General features: G+C 36.6%; 1 protein-coding gene across 4 annotated transcripts in view; it reads left to right on the top strand.

Annotated features, from left to right (window-relative positions):
* LOC136032947 (splicing factor 45-like) overlaps positions 1-17,655 on the top strand; it is a 40,901-nt gene extending 23,246 nt beyond the window's left edge. For all 4 annotated transcript variants that reach the window (XM_065713427.1, XM_065713429.1, XM_065713425.1 and 1 more), the window contains exons 4-9: positions 3,458-3,554; positions 7,961-8,116; positions 10,584-10,714; positions 13,578-13,775; positions 15,067-15,241; positions 17,526-17,655. In XM_065713427.1, the coding sequence (XP_065569499.1) occupies positions 3,458-3,554; positions 7,961-8,116; positions 10,584-10,714; positions 13,578-13,775; positions 15,067-15,241; positions 17,526-17,590 (822 nt within the window). In that variant the 3' untranslated portion in view covers positions 17,591-17,655. The remainder of the gene's footprint in view (positions 1-3,457; positions 3,555-7,960; positions 8,117-10,583; positions 10,715-13,577; positions 13,776-15,066; positions 15,242-17,525) is intronic.
* The last annotated feature ends 1,329 nt before the right edge of the window (positions 17,656-18,984 follow it).

Below are 18,984 nucleotides of genomic sequence, written 5' to 3'. Positions count from 1 at the left end.
ACAGACATAACTAAAAGAATCATAGCTGAGGGTTCGGTTTTTAGTGGACACTAATAGCAGGGGTAAAGAACAAAATGTGGTATCTGGTCCCTCCAAAAATATGTTCTTGAAGGTAAGTCAATTAATTAATAATAATTTGAATTCTTGATTCTTCAATAATTTTGATATTAAACGTATTATGCGTAGCTTAGTTTTATTAGGTACTAGCTGTTGGTGGGGCGCACACCAACACCTAGTTGGTGGGCCGCTTTGCGCCCCCCAAGCCCACCCCCCCGCGCGTAAGTCGTTACGCGCCATTGTAGTTGTGTAATAGATTGTCAGGTATACCGACTCTTGAACATGCAACATATAATTGTCCATGGGAAAAACAATCCGTATTGAGATCTATACTGCATTTTTTTAATGATCGCCCTTCAGCTTTGATGATGGTGATTGCTAATCGAATATTCCCTGTGTCCCCGGCGTCCCCTTTGTAGTTGTGTCCCTGTGTCCCGGTCGTCATTTATATTCCCTGTGTCCCGGTGTCCCGGTCGTCATTTGTGTCCCGGTGTCCCAGTCTGTAATTTCTCTTTGAATTCCTGGTCGTTATTTATATTCCCTGTGTCCCGGTCGTCATTTGTGTCCCGGTGTCCCGGTCTGTAATTTCGCTTTGAGTGTCCCAGTCGTCATTTATATTCCTTGTGTCCCGGTGTCCCGGTCTGTAACGTCATCTTATGACGACGTCATATACAAAGCCTTATATACTTATAATGACGTCATATGCAAACCCTCTTTTTATAAAAAACAAAACAAACATGCATACAACTTATTTTTATATATATAGATTTAGTAACATTTATTTCTTATCAATTATTATTTGGTAACAAGAGGTTAGGGTTATGTTCTTACATAATTTTACTCAAAGAATCACTTTTTTCACAGTGTAGTACCAATCAATGGTAGTGTTCGTAATTTACAACAGCAATCAGGAAAGTTATACTTTCTGAAGCTCCATGAGGATAAAAATTTTTTTCGCTCATTTTCTGCTGATTTGTTATTATTATTATTATTTAAGAATTAACGACGCTTCTTGACTACTATGGTCCCTGCGTCGGCCCTGCAGTGCATTCCTGCAGCGTGATTCGATCTCTGGGTCCCGTATTACCAAGCTAAGCTCAAATCCACTGCGCCACCACAGGACCTGCTGATTTGTCACGCATACAATCCTTTTTTTCAAACATGATGCCTCCTAAGTGCTAAAACCACATTACTGCATCTGGAGGTCTTTTTGTCAAAAATTGTCTTCCTGTGTTTTCCTAATTTATTAAGACGCATATGGTCGTGTAAGTTTTCACTTAACCAATTTAACGATTCGTATTTCATTTTGTAAAGCCTACGTGACTGGACACTTAAACGTGTAGGAAGAGTGATCAGCTGAACCGAAAAGGCTGCATTTCACAGGGCTCTTACAAGGAGTGTCTTGGGTTTTGGACGATTGCCGGAATTTCTTGTGCATTTCGGTGCGTTCTTACACAAATTGTCAACATGACATAGGAGGTGCTTATAACCAAACACTGAACTGACATGACCGAAAAGCTTGAGATCATTTTTTTCGGAAACTTCATGCCGAAAAAACCTAGCTGCTTTGCTTCGGATCAGTTCACTACTAGTGGAATGATATCCCCTGCTCTAAGACATTCAGGAATTTGGCTAACAATTCCAAAATACATTGGGCTTTTCACTTTAACTTCCGAAGACTGGTCGTGAGTTTCAAGAGCATGTATGGTCGACTGAGCTGCAACTTTATCAGACAAAATGTGACACTAAACACCCTTAATACAAATTAATAAAATAGTACGATCACTAATGTTGCTGCAAACTTTATTAAGCATTTTTTTACGAGGATTGGGATTTTCCAGATCTTTTGGTGAGCTCTTCAAAATTGCCACTTAGGTTCGTTTTAAAACCCGAGATAATTTATTGGTTATTTCACCCGGTACAATATGCACCTCACCGGGTTCAAAAATAACCATCAGGTCAGGGCTAAATCACAGTGATCAAATTGCGCTCTCTATTGGAATTGAAATTGCCAGTATTATAGATGACGCTGATACTGCTAAGGTACTGCTGATACTTTGGCTTTACTCAAGAAAGCCACTTCCAAAGGATGGTCTCTCCCCTCTTCCAATCTGAGGAAGAAGGAGGGGGTACCCTATTTCTTATCGTCAATTTTTTTTAAGAAGAAAAAATATCCCAAACAAAAGTGGAGGGAGGGGGCTTAAACTTCAATAATCAAAACGTATTCCAGAACGGGCTCTCTAAAATTAAGTAAAAAATGAAAGGTAATTTCCGCAATTTACCTTTTTGGGATCGGTACTTAATCTGACCACTGCAAGGGGAGGGAATTCCTAAATTTCCGTCGTCAGGATATCTACCTGAATAGGCCCTTAGAAATCAACAAAACGTGAGGAAAGGGAGTAACTAGTGCCTAGTGTTCAGTTTTGGGAGTCCAGGAGCAGGCCGAACTCTCAGGGGCTGTCTTGGGGGCACATACTTTCTAGAAATTACCAAAATGATTTGTTGGACATCAATTAAATTTCATATATATAATAGTTAAATATTATAATCAATAATAGTTAAATATCTTAGCTATTGAAATACAGAATCCAGAGCCCATTCGGATTAGGTGAGGGAGAGGGGAAGGGGCACATAAATTCTTGCCAGAAGCACACCTACTAGAAGGAGTCGTCAAATGTAAGCCAAAGCAGGGGAAACTATCGTTTGGCTTCCAATTGTTTCTTTTGAGAGTCTGTACCTGAAGTTGCCTCTTTGGAGCTGTGGGACTGGGGGTAAAATTGCATTAGCACAATTGCTAGGTGCGTTGATGGAATTCATTCAACAAAACTTAGCCAACAGCTAAAGTTATAGTTTCAAGTGCCCATTCTTTGTTAGACCTCTGTGTGGGAAGAACTAAGTTCCTGCCATCTGTATCAGCCAAAAGGGCTTAGCTATTAGTTCTCAGTCAATTTGGTTTGAGATTAGGAGCTAGGGTTTTAGTTACAGCTTTAGGGAAAATGAATCCACTCCAATAGCCTATAAAGTATTTACTGCTTGAAGCAAGTGCCACATGAGATTCGATCTCTCGAATTATTTTTTTTAAATCAAGATGCGTGTTCATAAACGTACACTGACCATTTTGTGAATGGAATATATTCACAGACAATCGAACAAGAGCGGGACGTGGGGGATTAAAACAATAACTTTGGGAATTCAGAAATTTGTTAAAATCAATTTTCAATTGACTGATTTTATTTCTGTCTCTTGCAGCGATTATACCTTCCTCGGGTAGAAAAATTCGCAAATACAACCATGTTAAAGTTTTTTGTATTCCTGAATATCATGACCTTACTTCAGACAAAGGCTTATCAAAATTCAATCTATATATTTGATAGTAAAACTCATTTCAATTTATTTTCAGATAACTGCACAGTATTTGTATGGCTTGGAACCTGATTGGAATGTAGACGACGAATACGACCCTCTTCGGCCCAATGAATACAATAAAGTAATAAGAGGTATGTGTGACAATTTCTCAGGCCTAAATAAACCTTGTAATGTTGTTCATTTTATGAGCATACTCACATAATTGAACGTATTCCCTCCCCGGGATGATTTTGGAGGAAAAATTAGAAAATAATGGCCGAACGCCTATTTTTTCTTGTGTCTTTTACCCATCATCACAGGGGACATTCCCCTATGCCCCCCTTCCGAAGTTTGGTTTTATTTGTATGTTTGTTCATTCCTACCATCATTCGTGCTCAAAACCACATTTAATACACCGTGTGCAATCATATTTTATTTCTGTTATGTGCTTAAGTACAAACAGTTGTCTAAGTTTTACGAGTTTTTAGGTTTGATAATCATAATTTTGGTTTTGTCCTCTTTTTTTTTCTTATGACAGCGATTTCAGTTCATTGCAAGATAACTGGTAAGAGTCTAACTTTACCAGTTTTTATGGAAGATGTGGTCACTCACCAGATTGAGAAATATGATATAAGATTTTTGAAAGCTGCATATCGTTCTTGCTTGGGGCTAAAAAGGATGGATTCCGCGTGTCCCCTAGCCAGAACCTACAGTGTTGGAGCTGATGTTGAGTTCTACTGTGTCTGTTGGAAATGACTATCTGAAGTTGTTCATCAAACAACTTCAGATAAAAAGCTACATTACGAGTAGAAAGCTACATTTAAGCAGGTAAGCTAGCAAGAAATTATTTAAAATCAAAGTTATGTTAAAAACTGAAAGTACTCAAGATGAGTCAAGCCTTCCAAGTTCCATTGCTAAAATATTTTCTTAGAGGGATAGAAAAATATATAGATACAAAAAGGAACATTTTCCCATGCGTATGAAAGTGCAACGACTTTAGTAAGCCATTTTCTGTTCGTGACTCGGTTGAGTTTGCCATTTATGTTTCTGTCTTTGGGATTGGGGCAGAGGAGTGGTTTAATATGTGGCTTCTAAAAAAGTAATGAGATTTCCTTTTGCTTTTTTCTTAGTAGTGGAGTAAGAGGCCTGTGGCTCCTCAATATTCTTACTCCTCCCATTGCCAACCTTCCAGCTGAAAGGTAGGCTTGTTGTATCTTGTTTGAACCAAAATTACACAAGGCTTTTTAGTTGGTATGATTGGAGGACAAAAGTGGACAAGATGGTCTGTATTACTGTCCCTGCTCTCGCGGTAGCAATGTTTATCACAAAGATAGGCATGGTCCCCTTTGTCTAAACTGGAATCAGGCAAATAGATCCAATCTGCTTGATAAACTAGAAAATAAAATATATCACTAAATTGTGAGTTGCGTTACTTATGTACAATTCTTTTCGGACAGATTGTACGTGCCGATGATGTCTACCATCACCTCGCTGTGGGGTTCGAAAGCGTAGAAAATACTGTAGAAGTATATCTAGAATAACCTTTGTGTAATGAGCGGATCTTGGCAGCTCTTGCTTCTTCGAAAAGTGACTCAGAAAGATAGGAAACTTTTTTCCTAGGAGTTAGGAAGCACGTCAATGCTGCTACGGTATTTGTTGGCAAAATATATTATTGGTTGGCCAGGTTAACAACGAGTTTTTCTTAAGCCTTAGCTGCTTCAGCCTTCCTAAGCCAGATTCCCAGCCAACGAGTTGTAGTGATGCTCTATACGTCGCAAGAGAACTTCCGTCTGAGACGAACATAGGGGAAGTCCAGGGAGAATGGTTATTCTTACAGTTATACCCTGTCTCACCACCAACGAACAGTACACGAATCGATACCCATTGGCAAAAGATCCTAGAACTGAAAACACCAGGTGGTGATGTGAAATATCAGGCCTTGAGTCGAGTAGTTAAAGCAGCTCTTTTGCTCTGCAACTGAAGCACGGGTGCAGAAGCAGAAAATAGCAAAACTTGAGTCAAACATTTTACGAAAAAAAAGAGATGGCTAAACAGAAGAAAGAAATCGTTGATACTCTTCTGAAAGAAGCAGGAGAATGTCTGAAGAAAGCAATAGAACAGATGGACTTTTTAAACATTGGTCTGGCTCATAGCATGCTGGAAGCAGCACTAAAAGTTCGTTCCAAAGAAAGGGAAAGGGCAAATGATGCTGAATCTGTGGAAGTACTTGTTTTGAAGATAAAATCAGAACTGATCGATCGCCTCTCAAAAAAGCCTAAGAAGTGACGACACTAATTATGTCAAGTGTAATTCTGCCAGTGATTTGTTACGCTTACTCGTGGACGCCAATCGTACGATCTATTCCTGTTTCTAAACATTCAAATGTTCTGCTTCACTAAGGTTGTTTGTTCCTTATACCTATTGAAGTTGTACTTTCATTAAAGTTATCTTTTTGTATGAGCAAATAAATTAATCGAAGATAACATAAGACCTCCAGCCTTCTTTTCCGTAACCTCTTGGCTTTTAGAGGGCGATGATGATCATAAGGAAGTAACTGTAACTTATGTAGTTATTCTGCCTATGCTTAGATTGCCTCTTGGTAGTCATTTTTGTCACTTTTTTTTAGTTGTGAAATGATTTTACTTTTTTCGGGAACATCTTTGCGGCCCTGTCATATTTAGAGATGAAGTTTTGACATCTTGTACTAGTGGATTACTAATATAAATTGTACCTCCGACGTCTAGTTGTATATCGGGCTCCAAGAGTTGATCTTCATGTCGAACGATCCTGAGATAAAGACTACAGCTCGTCGAGGGATGAACGTAGATCTTGTGCAACAGCCTCTAGAGAATGTGCAACAGCAATGGTGATCGTTTTCTACCACTCTTCTGGAAGCCTTGAGGTTTGAGCATTACACGCCATATATAAGTCTCCCATGTCGCATTTGAGTAATGTGACTCTAAAACTGCCACGTTCTTAGTGTGACTTAACAAGTTATTTGTGGCTGCTTAGTGAGAGACCTGATCTGGGAATGAATTTCTCTACCAGTCCAGCTAATTGTAAGTATTCTTAGTAGGCGAGTGCTTTCAAATATAAGCAGCGGCTGTCTCTTCAGCTCTAGATAGACTCCAGGATCTGCATCCGTATGTTAATATAGATCCTACATTGCTGTTGAACAGGCACATCTTCGGCTTCAGAGGTTATTTTCTATATCTCTAAATATTATTTAATTTAGGGATGCTGCACCTGCACATGCAATTTGAAGCATTCTCTTTGTTAAAACTGCCGTCTGGAGATAATATGCCACCTAGATATTCGAATTAAATAACTTCCTCAGTTTAATTTCCCACAAGTTCCAGACCTGCGCGAAGCGAACTATGAAAACCATTTGACATCAACTTTATCTGGCTCACATTGATCTGTAAGTCTGTTTGGTAAGGTTTTTGCAGCTAAATTCTCAATATTCCGTTGCATACTCTGCAAAATGAATCCGTTGCATAACGAGCAACAAAAATTATTTCTTCGGAAAAATGCAGTCACAAAAATTTCTGAGGATTTAATTTTAAACCACCATGGAATTTGAAAGATTTCAAAACTAAGTCTCCAATATGGCAATTAAAACTGGGGATATGAGGCATTCTTGCCCTACACCACAACCTGCAGCAAGCTTCTCAGTCTGTACTGCATACAACTGCTCTTCATACAGGGCTTTTATTTTCTTCACAATTTTCCCAAGGATTCCATATAACCAAATAATTTCCCATGTCTTACACCAATTCACTGGTCCCAAATTTTCTGGTGACACCTTTGCAGCCTAGCCAATTACACACAGTGAGTTTGTTCCATAGCGCTCTATGCGTTTAACTTTCCCTGCCGTCTAAGTCCCAGGACGACTTCATTGACGTTCATTTTTCAATTTATTCCCTGTTCCAATATAATTGATTCTACTTTTCGCAATGTACTTTAACATGTATAAATCTTGAGCTTTGGTCTAAAAGAAGGGCTAGAACCCAACATTTCGGTTGATTTTGCTTGTTTACCTGGTTTTTTATTTACTAATTTATGAACACTTAAAGCAAAAACTCTTCATGTTAATTCATGTTCATGTTAAGTTCATGTTAATTAATACCACTTTTTCCAATATCTGTTGTCCAAAAGCAAAATAGAATATCAAGTTTTAGGATTTTTTAAAGTACGAGAGTCCTCTGGGGACTCACCGAGAACCTCCACATCTGTGGTTGCACCCCGCTCTAGATTTCCATGTGCTATTAAATGCTCCTTGTTGTGCTTGATACTAGATTAAGATTGCTCACTATTATGCATGTAAAAGTTTATTAGTATTTATTTTCTTAAGTTGGATTAGTCTGGGCTAGCTGGAAGGCTTGTTGTGAAAACACCCTGAACCATATAGACGTGGCTGTAACAAACAGGACAATAATAGGGAATCAGAACTACAGTTGTCACTTGTTTTGCAGCTAAATGCATTTAACAGTATATAATATTGGGTATGTAAATTTTAGAAAAACTATTACATTTAGGGTCATTTCTTTCTTTACAGACAGGAAAGAAAAAAAGAAGGAAGAGGACAGATCCAAAAGAAGAGAATCGAAATTTGAACCCGAAATTTCTACTGGAGTAACGCCATCTGGGTTTTCTAGACGAGTCCCTGATGAAGAGGAAGAAGAGGAAATGCAGCGAGATATTAAATCTAAAGGTAATTCACTTTTTTATTACAACTGAATATTATGTTAAACTAACGAAAGTATGACATCAAGAATATGAACAGACGTTGGCAATACCTAACATCTATTATATATATCAGGATTATAGATGTTATATTGTAGGTATTAGGGGCTACCAGCTTCCGGATGTGCTCCGTTTTCTTTAGTACCTTGGAGTATATTACACCTTTAGTCTAATTCAAACGATCATGAAAAACTGTTTTCGTACAACATTATCGTGTTCTCCATCCAGGGATAAAATGCAGAAATGGAATGACTGATTACTGTTTTCCTGCAAAACATTCAGGTATAAACCTAATTGCTACGTTATTCTGGTGAATTTACCGCTAGTCTCTTCGTTAGGTTTGATACGAGCTAGTATCACAATTCGTGCTTCGCTATACGCGGTTTTTCGGAATCCAGATCCAGTTCTACCTCTGAAATGAACGGGCGAGAGATTGCGTAAAACTTTATATTTAGGACATATACTGGAACAGTTTATCCTTGTTCGAAATTTTTTTAGGGTGAGTAATAAACTCTGTTTTCCCTTAAGTATTGGCCCCATATGCGCTCTAGAAACCTTCTACAGATCCTAGCTAATTCAAACACAGCGAGGAACTGCTGGCCCTTGCCAACCTAATGGTCGCTAGACGACGTTGAGTACATTTTACGTCTTACCTGTTTATTCTTACGCGAAAGCCATGAGTATTCTGGGTACAGTAGCAAAGAAAGATAAGGAAGGAAATAAACTTTAATTGATTATCACATATCAATGGATAACTAATGATATGATTAGACTCTAGTGATAAAACACGTAATTGGACTCAAATTGTATTTATTATAAGGGGGTTGAGAAGTGATTAACCTATTTTCTACCAGTTGTTTTTAAGGGGGAGGGTGGTAACGACACTGAATAGTTGTGGAACTGTTTAAACCTTGACGTATGTCCTCCAAACCTGGTCTGCACATGAAGCAAAATGAGCCCTTTTGTGAAAAGGTAACACTTTCTGATGAGTTGGCTTTAATTATCTATTCCCGATGAATAGTGCTATAGATGTAATGACATGTAGTGCTATAGATGGCCTGTAAGACACCCTTTAGGGTTCTCAGAAATGACAATTCTAATGATACACTTTCCGTTTCGATCCGATCCACAACCATTTTTGGCAGTCTTCTCTATTCTACATAGTACTACATACAAACACATAAACTACATACATGTACATACAAACATACTATTCTTTTACAAGAAAAAATCTCTTTAACTGCAGCGCTGAAGCATGTCAGACGACTGGAATTTCTTATTTCACTTGGAATAATATCCCATACAGAGGGAGCAAAATTTATGATTACCTTGTTCCAGTCTTTACCCAATAGCAGCTATTGCTCTAAAGAAATATGAAGTTATTCGGTAAAGATCGAAAATTTAGTTTAGCAAACAGATTTATATTAAAAAATTACTTTCTCTTGGTATTTTTAAAATAAAATTCTCTGAAAATTGCTTGAAAAGAATATATTACAGCGGAATTTCCATGGATGCAAGTTTTACATACAACTTTTCTTTCGGTTTTCACGCAACAAAGAAGTTTATCCAGGATGGCAAATAGCTAAAATAGCACTTCCTGTATAATAACTAAAGTCTGAACCATTTTGCATAATATACGAGTTTATTTTTCCTTCTTTTTTTGCTTCTTTAGGCAGAAGACTCGTGGCTTTAGTGTAACATTAAGTATAGCTTTGCCTCTTATCTCCGAAATCTAAGTATTCTTACGTTTTTTCCGGTGATTTCCATTCATATAGATCGCCTGTTTTTGTGTTTTCTCTAATTTCCTCGACTCCTCTAAATCCTGGGATACATGCAAGTTTTAAATAGAAGAAAATATTTAAGACTTGGGAAAAAAATAAGACCCCCCCCCCTCTATTTTGAAATCTTCAACTGTCTCTAAATTTTAGCAGTGTGACACTAGCTTTCAATCGATTTATTGTATATTATATCTATAGCACTATTCGTCAGGAATAGATAATTGTGACTAATTCAATAGAGTTCTGTCTCTTCACGAAGGCGTCCTTAATGTGCATACCAGGTTTGGAGGACATATGTCAAGGTTTAAATTGTTCCACAACTATTTAGTGTCGCTACCCCTCTCCATTTAAAGACATTGGTCGAAAATAAGTTTAATCACTTCTCAACCCCTTATAAGAAACATAATTTGAGCCCAATTACCTGTTTTATCATTAAATTATAATTGTATCATTGATCATCACTTTTTGTAATATTTTGTTGTTAGTGGATCAATTTTCCAAGTAAAAAGGTGAAAGGAGATAGTAATGAGAATAAATCGAAACCTACTACAAAAATCTCTTTTGTAATGTAGGTCCTGTATATAGGCCAATGTTGATATGTAAAATTGCGCTTTATAGCTTTTTATTTTTATTGTTACATTACTTTTGTTTTTTTAGCCCAAGGTGCCGCAATTGCCCCGCCTCCTTCCCTGCAATCTGAATCCAAAACTGTAGCCCCACCTGGGCCAGTAAATGGGGCCGGAGGATTAGCATTTGCTGCAAAAATCATGGCAAAATTTGGCTATAAGGTATTATTTCGGATTCCTTTAGAGTAAGACTTGTAAAATCATCAGCATCCGAAACTCCAGGGCTCTGTAGAAGGTCGCTACAGGTTCCCTGAGTAAGTGTGAGCTGTAGTGAAAAATATGAAAGAGGTAAGATGAAAAGTCTTTTAAGATCCAGTTTATCAAGGAAAAGAAACGCCATATTAAGGATATGCTGCTCTGTGGGCTATTGTTGGAAGGGCCATGTGCCGCCTTTGACGCTAAACATAAGCCATTTCGTTAGGTCGATAATTTGGTTCTTTTATTGAAAAGCTGAACGATAAAGTACTGTTGAAATACTGTATTACTAGAAAATTCTGTTTTGAGAGATAGAATCTGAAAATTTAATTAGCCACAACTTATCTTTTAATAGATTATTCTACTGCAAATTATACTGATTGCTCTACCGGCTATTATTCTGTTGTACTGTTGTTTTCACTTGATTTGTAAATACTTTTTCTTTACGTGACTGATTCCTGGACCGGGGAGAGGGGGGTGTATGCAGCTCGATAAAACACTCAGAAATTAATGATTTCTTAATAGTTAATCTTGTAGGTGATAGTGTGGATGTTTCCCCTATTGCTAGTGTTCAAGGAATTATTACAAGGTGACTAACGTACTCCCCTCGTTTCTTATTTTTGTCAAAATCCAGATACCCTGCTGTAAAATGAAGCGAATGATATTTTGAAGGGAAGTTACGCAGGAAAACTTTACTATAACTCTAGCAATAACTATTTTCTTCAGTGGCGTCAATTAGGGGGGAGGGGAGGGGCACTTCTCCCTTGGATATTGTTCCCGCCCTAGATTTTGAAAAGTACCTTTGTTGGGGGTATTTTTTTTTATTGAAAAGGCCTTTTTTTAGTATTTTCATTGAAAAATAACGGCAGATTTGCCCCTCCCCTCTAGATATTGAAAAATACATTTTGCTTGCACCCCACCCCCCTTTTCCCCACTAAATTTTCGTAAATGAAAGCCGACGACCTTATTGTTTATTAAGCAAATTGTTTTTCACCAAAATAAAAGATTGACAAAGGAAATTTCTGGCCTTTAAGAAATTTGTTGAATTAAACTCAAAGAGGAGCAGAAATTTTTTAATGAAACAGTTGCGTAAAAAGTTGACATTTGATGGCGGTTTTTTTTTTTTTTTTAGAAGCTCATCCCGGGACAAATGACTCTTGATGTTTATTTGAACCGTTCGAATATTAATGCGATCATGTACATATAAATCAGTGGAGGAAAATCAAAAAGATGATTCATTGCCATATTTCAACGTTTTAGTCACCTGATGGAAAGTGTCTAGAATTGTTTTGTTTTAACTTAAATTCTCGGATTTTGAAAGGCTCATAAATACAATTTAGAACAAACTTTGTCAAATTAGCTTCTTCTCAATATTCTTTCGTCTTTAATGGCAAAAAGATGGATACTGTTATTTTTTACCAGTCCTTAATCTTAGGGAATATCCCTATGTTTATACAAATATAAAAGTCAATGAATTGCTTTGTTGCTAAAAACTTGAAAAATTAAAAAAAGCACTTTGCCAGTTAGGTTTGCTTATGGCAGGCTCATTGTTCGTTTATTTGTTTTAATTTATGTTTGCTATAATTAGTGATTCGACACTTTTATTCTTGTGAATTAGTTGCATAAGAAGTTTTTTGTTGTAAAAACACACTGTCCATGTTTAACTAAAAGAGAGCACTTTGCTAGTGCATGGTGGGTGGATAGAATAGTTTTCTCTTCGAAAATATTTGGCATATTTCAGACTATGGTAAAAAAAAGAGCTAGAAATTATTCTAAATATAATGACGATAATCATTATATTATTAAAATTGTAAGAACTGAATCCAAGAGTGACTAAGTCCAATGCTTATCTGAGTGATTTTTGGGGTTAAACTTGTTGAAATGTTTTTGTTTAAGTATTTTGCTTTTTTTGCCTTCTTTCTCTTCATTTTTAATACTTTAAGACTACTACGGAAATTTAAATCCACCCTCATTCAAGGAAAAAACCCAGCCCTCATGAAATATTTAGTAGCTAATTCACATCATTTTAAGTAAATACAATTCAATAAAGTCTCTCGGCTGACCTCAGCAAATTTATAACAATAGTATATTGCTTTTTATTGTATTTCATTTTCACAGTTAGCTATCCAAACATTCCTTTTTTTCATTGCCTAAAACACAAAATATGAAGTATATTAAGCAATTCGTAAGACTCGTGTACTTTTCCTAGTAATTAAACAAGTAATTGCTGCAGGTGTAAATTTCGTCGTTGCTAAAATTAAAAGAAACCCTTTTAACATAATTCAGAAATAAAGAGACTCAAAGTCTCTCCTAATGGAAAACTGAAAAATAGTGGGTAATGTTGTATTGCTTTGCATTTACACCCCCCCCCTCCCCTATTTTTTCTTGGCTTTTTTAGCTTGTTTTTTCTGTTTGTTTGGGAGGGGGCATAGATAATGTCCTTATGAATCCATTACATAATGCTTAGTGATCATAAAGTACTTAAACTGCTTACACATATTTGAGGGGTATCCCAAATTCTCTTTCTGGCCGCATCACTATACATAATCTTATGTAAAATCTTAAATCTTATTGTAAATCTTAAAAAGCTTAATGCAAATCTTATGTAAGACTAAAATCTTTGGCTTAGTTTTCAGTTACATGATGATATTGTTTTTTATATACTTAACTTTATGGTCATATTCTGAAACAAAAATACAGTAAAGCCAGGTTGATTCCATCTAAAGGGGTTAGAGTTTTTCCTACTAGCTTCCAGCCGAAAATACGATGGACGTCTAGTTGTTTCTAGAAGCAAACATTTTATGTTTATGTTATGATGTGTGTTTTTTAGGAGGGACAAGGCTTGGGTAGACAAGAACAAGGAATTTCATCAGCTTTAGTTGTAGAAAAGACTAGTAGGCGAGGCGGTAGAATTGTTGTCGAAAAGGAGATTATGCCACCTCCTCCTGTCATACCCTCAGCTGCTCCCAAGCCGGAGCTATCCATTGCTGAAATGATGAAAAACCCATCAAAAACGATACTGTTGCGGGTAAGTTGATATTTTTTTTGTATGAATTACTATGTCGTGATGAAGAGAAAATTATCTGACAATATCTATTGTTTTTTCTTTATTAATTTTATTTAGGGGTAGTGGGGACAACCTTATCGTGGTACCCCTGAGAGTCGGATTCACTAACAATAGTTTACTGCAATTCATTTCAGTCATCGTTAAACTACTAGCAATCTTCAACAAGGTCTGACCATTGGGCAGGGTATTTTGTAGATTATGCTAGTGAGAGTGGATAGGCCGGAACCAGTAATAGCTGCCAAAATCATACCCAGAAGGGGGACGGGGTCATTCACTCTGGAGATATGAAGTGCAGACCGTGGCGCACTAGGATATTCTTTCAGGAACAATCCAAGAAGTTCGTTGAAGTTCGCTTGCTAGTATTGGTTGTGAGGATCAAGGGATGTTTGCCACTAATGGCTGGCGATTGATGGGTGACTCTCCATCTTTTTTGGGAGACGAGTGTTAACTGCTCAATTTGGGTGGGGTACCTAGAGGGAATGCAATGATGGACATTTTGACACTAAACTAACAGATAAGGCTCATGGGGGGTTGTGCCTGGGTTATGGTTTTGTGGTGCTGGAGCCTAAACTCAGTTTTGTGCCTCCGACCTTAACAGAAATAATGATAATAATGGTGACGCTTCAGCAAAAGTACTTATTGCTGTTTCGGCGTGTTAATATTAACCTCAGATGGGGTGTGGCTCTCTTTTTGTTGGAAATATTGCAATTAGGCCAGGAAACGTTTAACTTAGATGTTGCATGCATTAGGTACTTTCATAGATTGCACTGGACTACTTTTCAGATGGTGCTTGTACGATTTAATCTGATCGAGTGGAAGTCTCAAACTTAGGTTCTTAGCCTTTAATCTTGGATATAATCCTTACCTGACTTGACAGCGTTAAATGAGGCAGGTACGATAGGAATAGTAGAATCCGAACTACATGTTTTCCAGAAATTTTTAAACAATTTTTATGGAGGCATTGCTTAATAGCTTCTCTTTTAGTATTTGGACAATTCGCCCCCCCACAAAAAAACATAAATAAGAAGCATACATGCTTCCCGTCGTATACCTGCTTTTGAATTTGGACAATTACCCCCCCCCCCCCCAAAAAAAAAAAAAACATAAATAAGAAGCATACATGCTTCCCGTCGTATACCTGCTTTTGTATTAGGACCTTCCTCTCCATACTTGAAAACACTAATTATACTGCTATGGGACTTTCAGTTGCTCTTTTTATTCCATTTTACCTTAAATTCAATATTTTTTAAAGAACATGGTTGGTCCTGGAGAGGTTGATGAGGATCTGGAACCAGAAGTGAAGGAAGAGTGCAACGGTAAATATGGAGATGTTACCGATGTGACAATTGTGCAGTTAAGCAATGTACCAGAAGAAGAGGCAGTTCGTATATTCGTGGAATTTAAACGAATAGAATCTGCAATTAAAGGTACAGAGCTTTGTTGGTATTATCTTCTTTGGAGTTCTCCTTTTCGTCTTTTCTTTTATTCGCATTCAGTTTTACTGATAACTGCGGATTCTTTTTTGCATTAACAATATTTCTTTTATTAGTATTTTCAGACTGCTTTTTATTATTAAATTTTATTAAATTATTGACTACATTGAATTTATTAGAATCTATTGTTGTCTTTTTAATCTAGTAAATAAAGGGATTAAGCAATAATTAGCGTTGCCGTCCAGAATCAAATCATCGGATGTACTTTCTAAACCTAGACGACTAGGAACACAAGAGGATAGTACAAGATTAGACTTCATTAGTTTTTTATTATGAAATTTTGTAATTCCATGCTGTGTGCGTGTGAACAATTCGTCCCCAGTTTTACCTCAATCCATTTAACACAGTCCTCGTTCAATTCAATTTTAATTCAACTCAATCTCCATTTAATTTAATCCCTGTCTATCTTAACCCCAATACAGCTTGATCTCGGTTCAACTCAACCCCCATTCTATTTGACTTTCGTTTAATCCTCAATCACCGTCCAACTCATCCCCCATTCATCCTAAATAACTTTTTGTAGGGGTTGAATTCAATTTGGGTTGCGTTAGACGGGGGTTGAGTCAGGTTTAATTAAATTACACCCGGATTGAGTTGAATGAGAGTTGAACAGAATGGGGGATGTATTAAGGGAAGGTTAGGTTAAACGAGAGCTGAGTTAGATGGGTCGAGTTTATCATTTGTGTTAAAAAAGGAAAAGAAAGAAGTTGTGCATCGAGTTTCAAAAGTGTTTTTCAAGTAAAGCGACAGCAAATATGCATAATTGCTCTATATGACGATTGTGATGAAATTAATTCTTTCAGTACTTTTTAGAGTGGCGCTTTACTTGTGAAATAATAGTCTTGTAATATATCAATTGATTTAACCTTCTGTTCTAATAATTAAAATGTCTTGCAATTTTTATCTCATTTTTAGTAATCGGGGTCGAGGTGTCATTATACATTTGGAAGCACCTCACCATGGCTACTTTTAAATCATTTTACGAGCCTCAACGTCGGCTAACCGTCTTAAAGACAAAGGGCCCATTAGCGAATCCTCCTAGGAGACTTTCCATGATCGAGAGTTATTGAGGATCTTAGGTTTGAATATGAAATTTGATTGAAAAGACAATGAAATTTTGTGTGTCCTGTGTTTGCATGGTTTTCAATCAAAGCGGGTGCTACTACTGGGAACTTACAAAGCGGCTAAATTGCCTAAATGATATATCCCTTGAACTAATTTTTAGTGTTTTCCTATCGGGCATAGTAGAGCGTTCTTAGGTACTGCTCTTTTCAAACTTGAAAAAAAATCTGCTTTTTTTAACCGAAAAAAAATTCACATTTTCTAATGAAATAATTTTAATTAAAATTAAACATATCTATCTCCGACACAAAACGGAAAAAGTTAGATAGGTTTTCTAAGATCTTTGGGAAAGTAGCTGTCGGCTCTTAGCTTTTACGTTTATTCAGATCCCTTATTCCAGCTCTAAAAGTTATTGCAAGATCACCCAATCAATTCGAAATATTTTTTGGTTACAAGCATTAAAAAGTTTATGATTAAATTCACTCACTTCTGAAAAATATTATGCCAAGTGGTAGGTATTCCAAACTGAAAACCTACTTCGGCGTTCAGAAAATACTCAGCTTCCTTAGAACTAAAATTGCTTGTTTTATTTTACTAAAATTGTTTGTTCTCTTTAATAAAATTGCTTATTTTATTTTGCAAAAAAAGTCTGATAACTGTGACTATCGTCCCTGAAGATGTTTTTAGCCTTGAATTGCTTACCAGTTACTGGCTTCTATGCGAAGTTAGTTCGGTTTTGTTTGGCTTCTCTCTTTGGCCTTTTTGTCACAATTGTAAAACTGGAAACTAAACAAATTTTGTTAAATTTCGGTAAGCGTTGTTAAGTCCAGTCAAATTACTAAAAAAAAATTTATTCTTCTATTTGCCAACTTTCTAAAAAGTTAGTATCTTTTGTCTGAAAGCTAATTTATTTTTGTGCGTATTTGGAGGAATTTTGGAGGTTTCGAAATTAAGCATGATATTTAAGAGTTTTCTATGAAATTGTGTTTTTATTATATCTCTACATTCTGACTTTTGTGTAACTGTGGCACGATGGTGTCAATTCGTTATAGGATTTAACTCGATCCAACTTAAAAGTGCACTTGTTATGTTCTATACTATACCCGTATATTTTCTTTTCGGCCTTTTTCGTTTAGCCATTTCTATATCATTTCAGCTGTTGTCGACCTCAATGGGAGATATTTTGGTGGAAGACAAGTAAAGGCATCCTTTCAATCGTGATTTCTTTTCTTTTATCTTGTGTTTAATGAATTAAGTTCTAAATAAAATTTGCGCCTTTTCCATGATATTCATAGTTACTTAGTTTTCATTCGTGATGGAAGTAGTGTCTTTGGTATTTCAAACTCTTCTTGCCTTACAACTTACAAGATTTTGCAATAAGTGGTTTCAATAATCCCAAACCTCAGTGCCAGTGGTTAGGCTCTGTTTATTTAAATGCAAAAACCAGACAGCGTTTTAGCTGCCTATTGTATTTTGAAATTGCTAGCCAATCAGTCTTTTCTGCAGCATCTTCTGATTGGCCGACTATGAGTTAGCTCAACTCAACTAACCTTGATCTTGCTAAGATTTCTTGGTTAACGGGTTTGTATGCAACTGATTTCTCAAATTACATTTAGCTGAACCCAAGAGGCATTAAAGTGTTGCGTAAACACTGTGAGAATAGGAAGGGAATTATTTTGTACTGTGCTATCCTTAGCACTTTACTGTATTCCGTCCTTAATTTGGGTTGGAATTTTTATTTATACTAATTAAGAGAGGAAAGAAACGAAAAAGGATTTGCTGAAAAAATAGTGCTACTAAATTTGAATCAAAATTTCTCTAGCCGGAGGTCACTGTCTGAATTCTTTACCCAAGACCTGAACAACATCAGATTCAGCGTAGAACCCTATTGTTTAGGTTTTAAGCTTCTATCTGCAAAAATTAGAATTTTACATTTTTTGCCAGAAGAAAGATTACGGATGCGTGTTTATTTGTTCAGGGCTGATCATATTGACCCAGTGGGCCTAGAACATGGAGAGAGGGCTCATTTTAACGAAAATCAAAAGTAATAGTGGCCTTTTTAAGTAACCCCAAAAATTAGAGGGCAACTAGGCCCCCTCCCACGCCACGTTTTTCCCAAAATCGTCAGATCGAATTTCTGAGATTGCTATTTTGTTCAGCATCATTGAAAAGTCTAATAACTTTGTCTTTGGAGATAACATGATCCCACAACCCCTGGGAAAAGGTCTTTAAGTTATAAAATTGGTTCTTCGTCTAAATATAGTATGTGTTATTGGAAAGTATGTAAACATTTTTTCAGTTGGTGTGGGGAGGACGAATATGTCTGGCTTTTTCCTTATCTACTCAATTTTATGCGTAGAGGTTTTAAGGGTAGCTGTCCGGGGTAAAGTTTCATCAGGATTTAATTGTTCAGAAGATGTTTCCGTGGAGGTAAATAAAATAAAGTTTTCAACTAAAAGTAAGGAGCAACACTAAAACTTAAAATGAACAGAAATTATTACTTATATGAGGGAGGTTGCCCCCTCCTCAACATATTGCTCTTTACGCTAATGTTTAAATTTCGTCCCAATTCTTTAAAAATGGGTTCTGAAACACAAGGGTCGTTTAATTAGAAC

This window comes from Artemia franciscana, chromosome 11 (assembly GCF_032884065.1).
Source record: "Artemia franciscana chromosome 11, ASM3288406v1, whole genome shotgun sequence".
Lineage (NCBI taxonomy): Eukaryota > Metazoa > Arthropoda > Branchiopoda > Anostraca > Artemiidae > Artemia > Artemia franciscana.
This window is presented reverse-complemented; position numbering and strand designations above follow the sequence as displayed.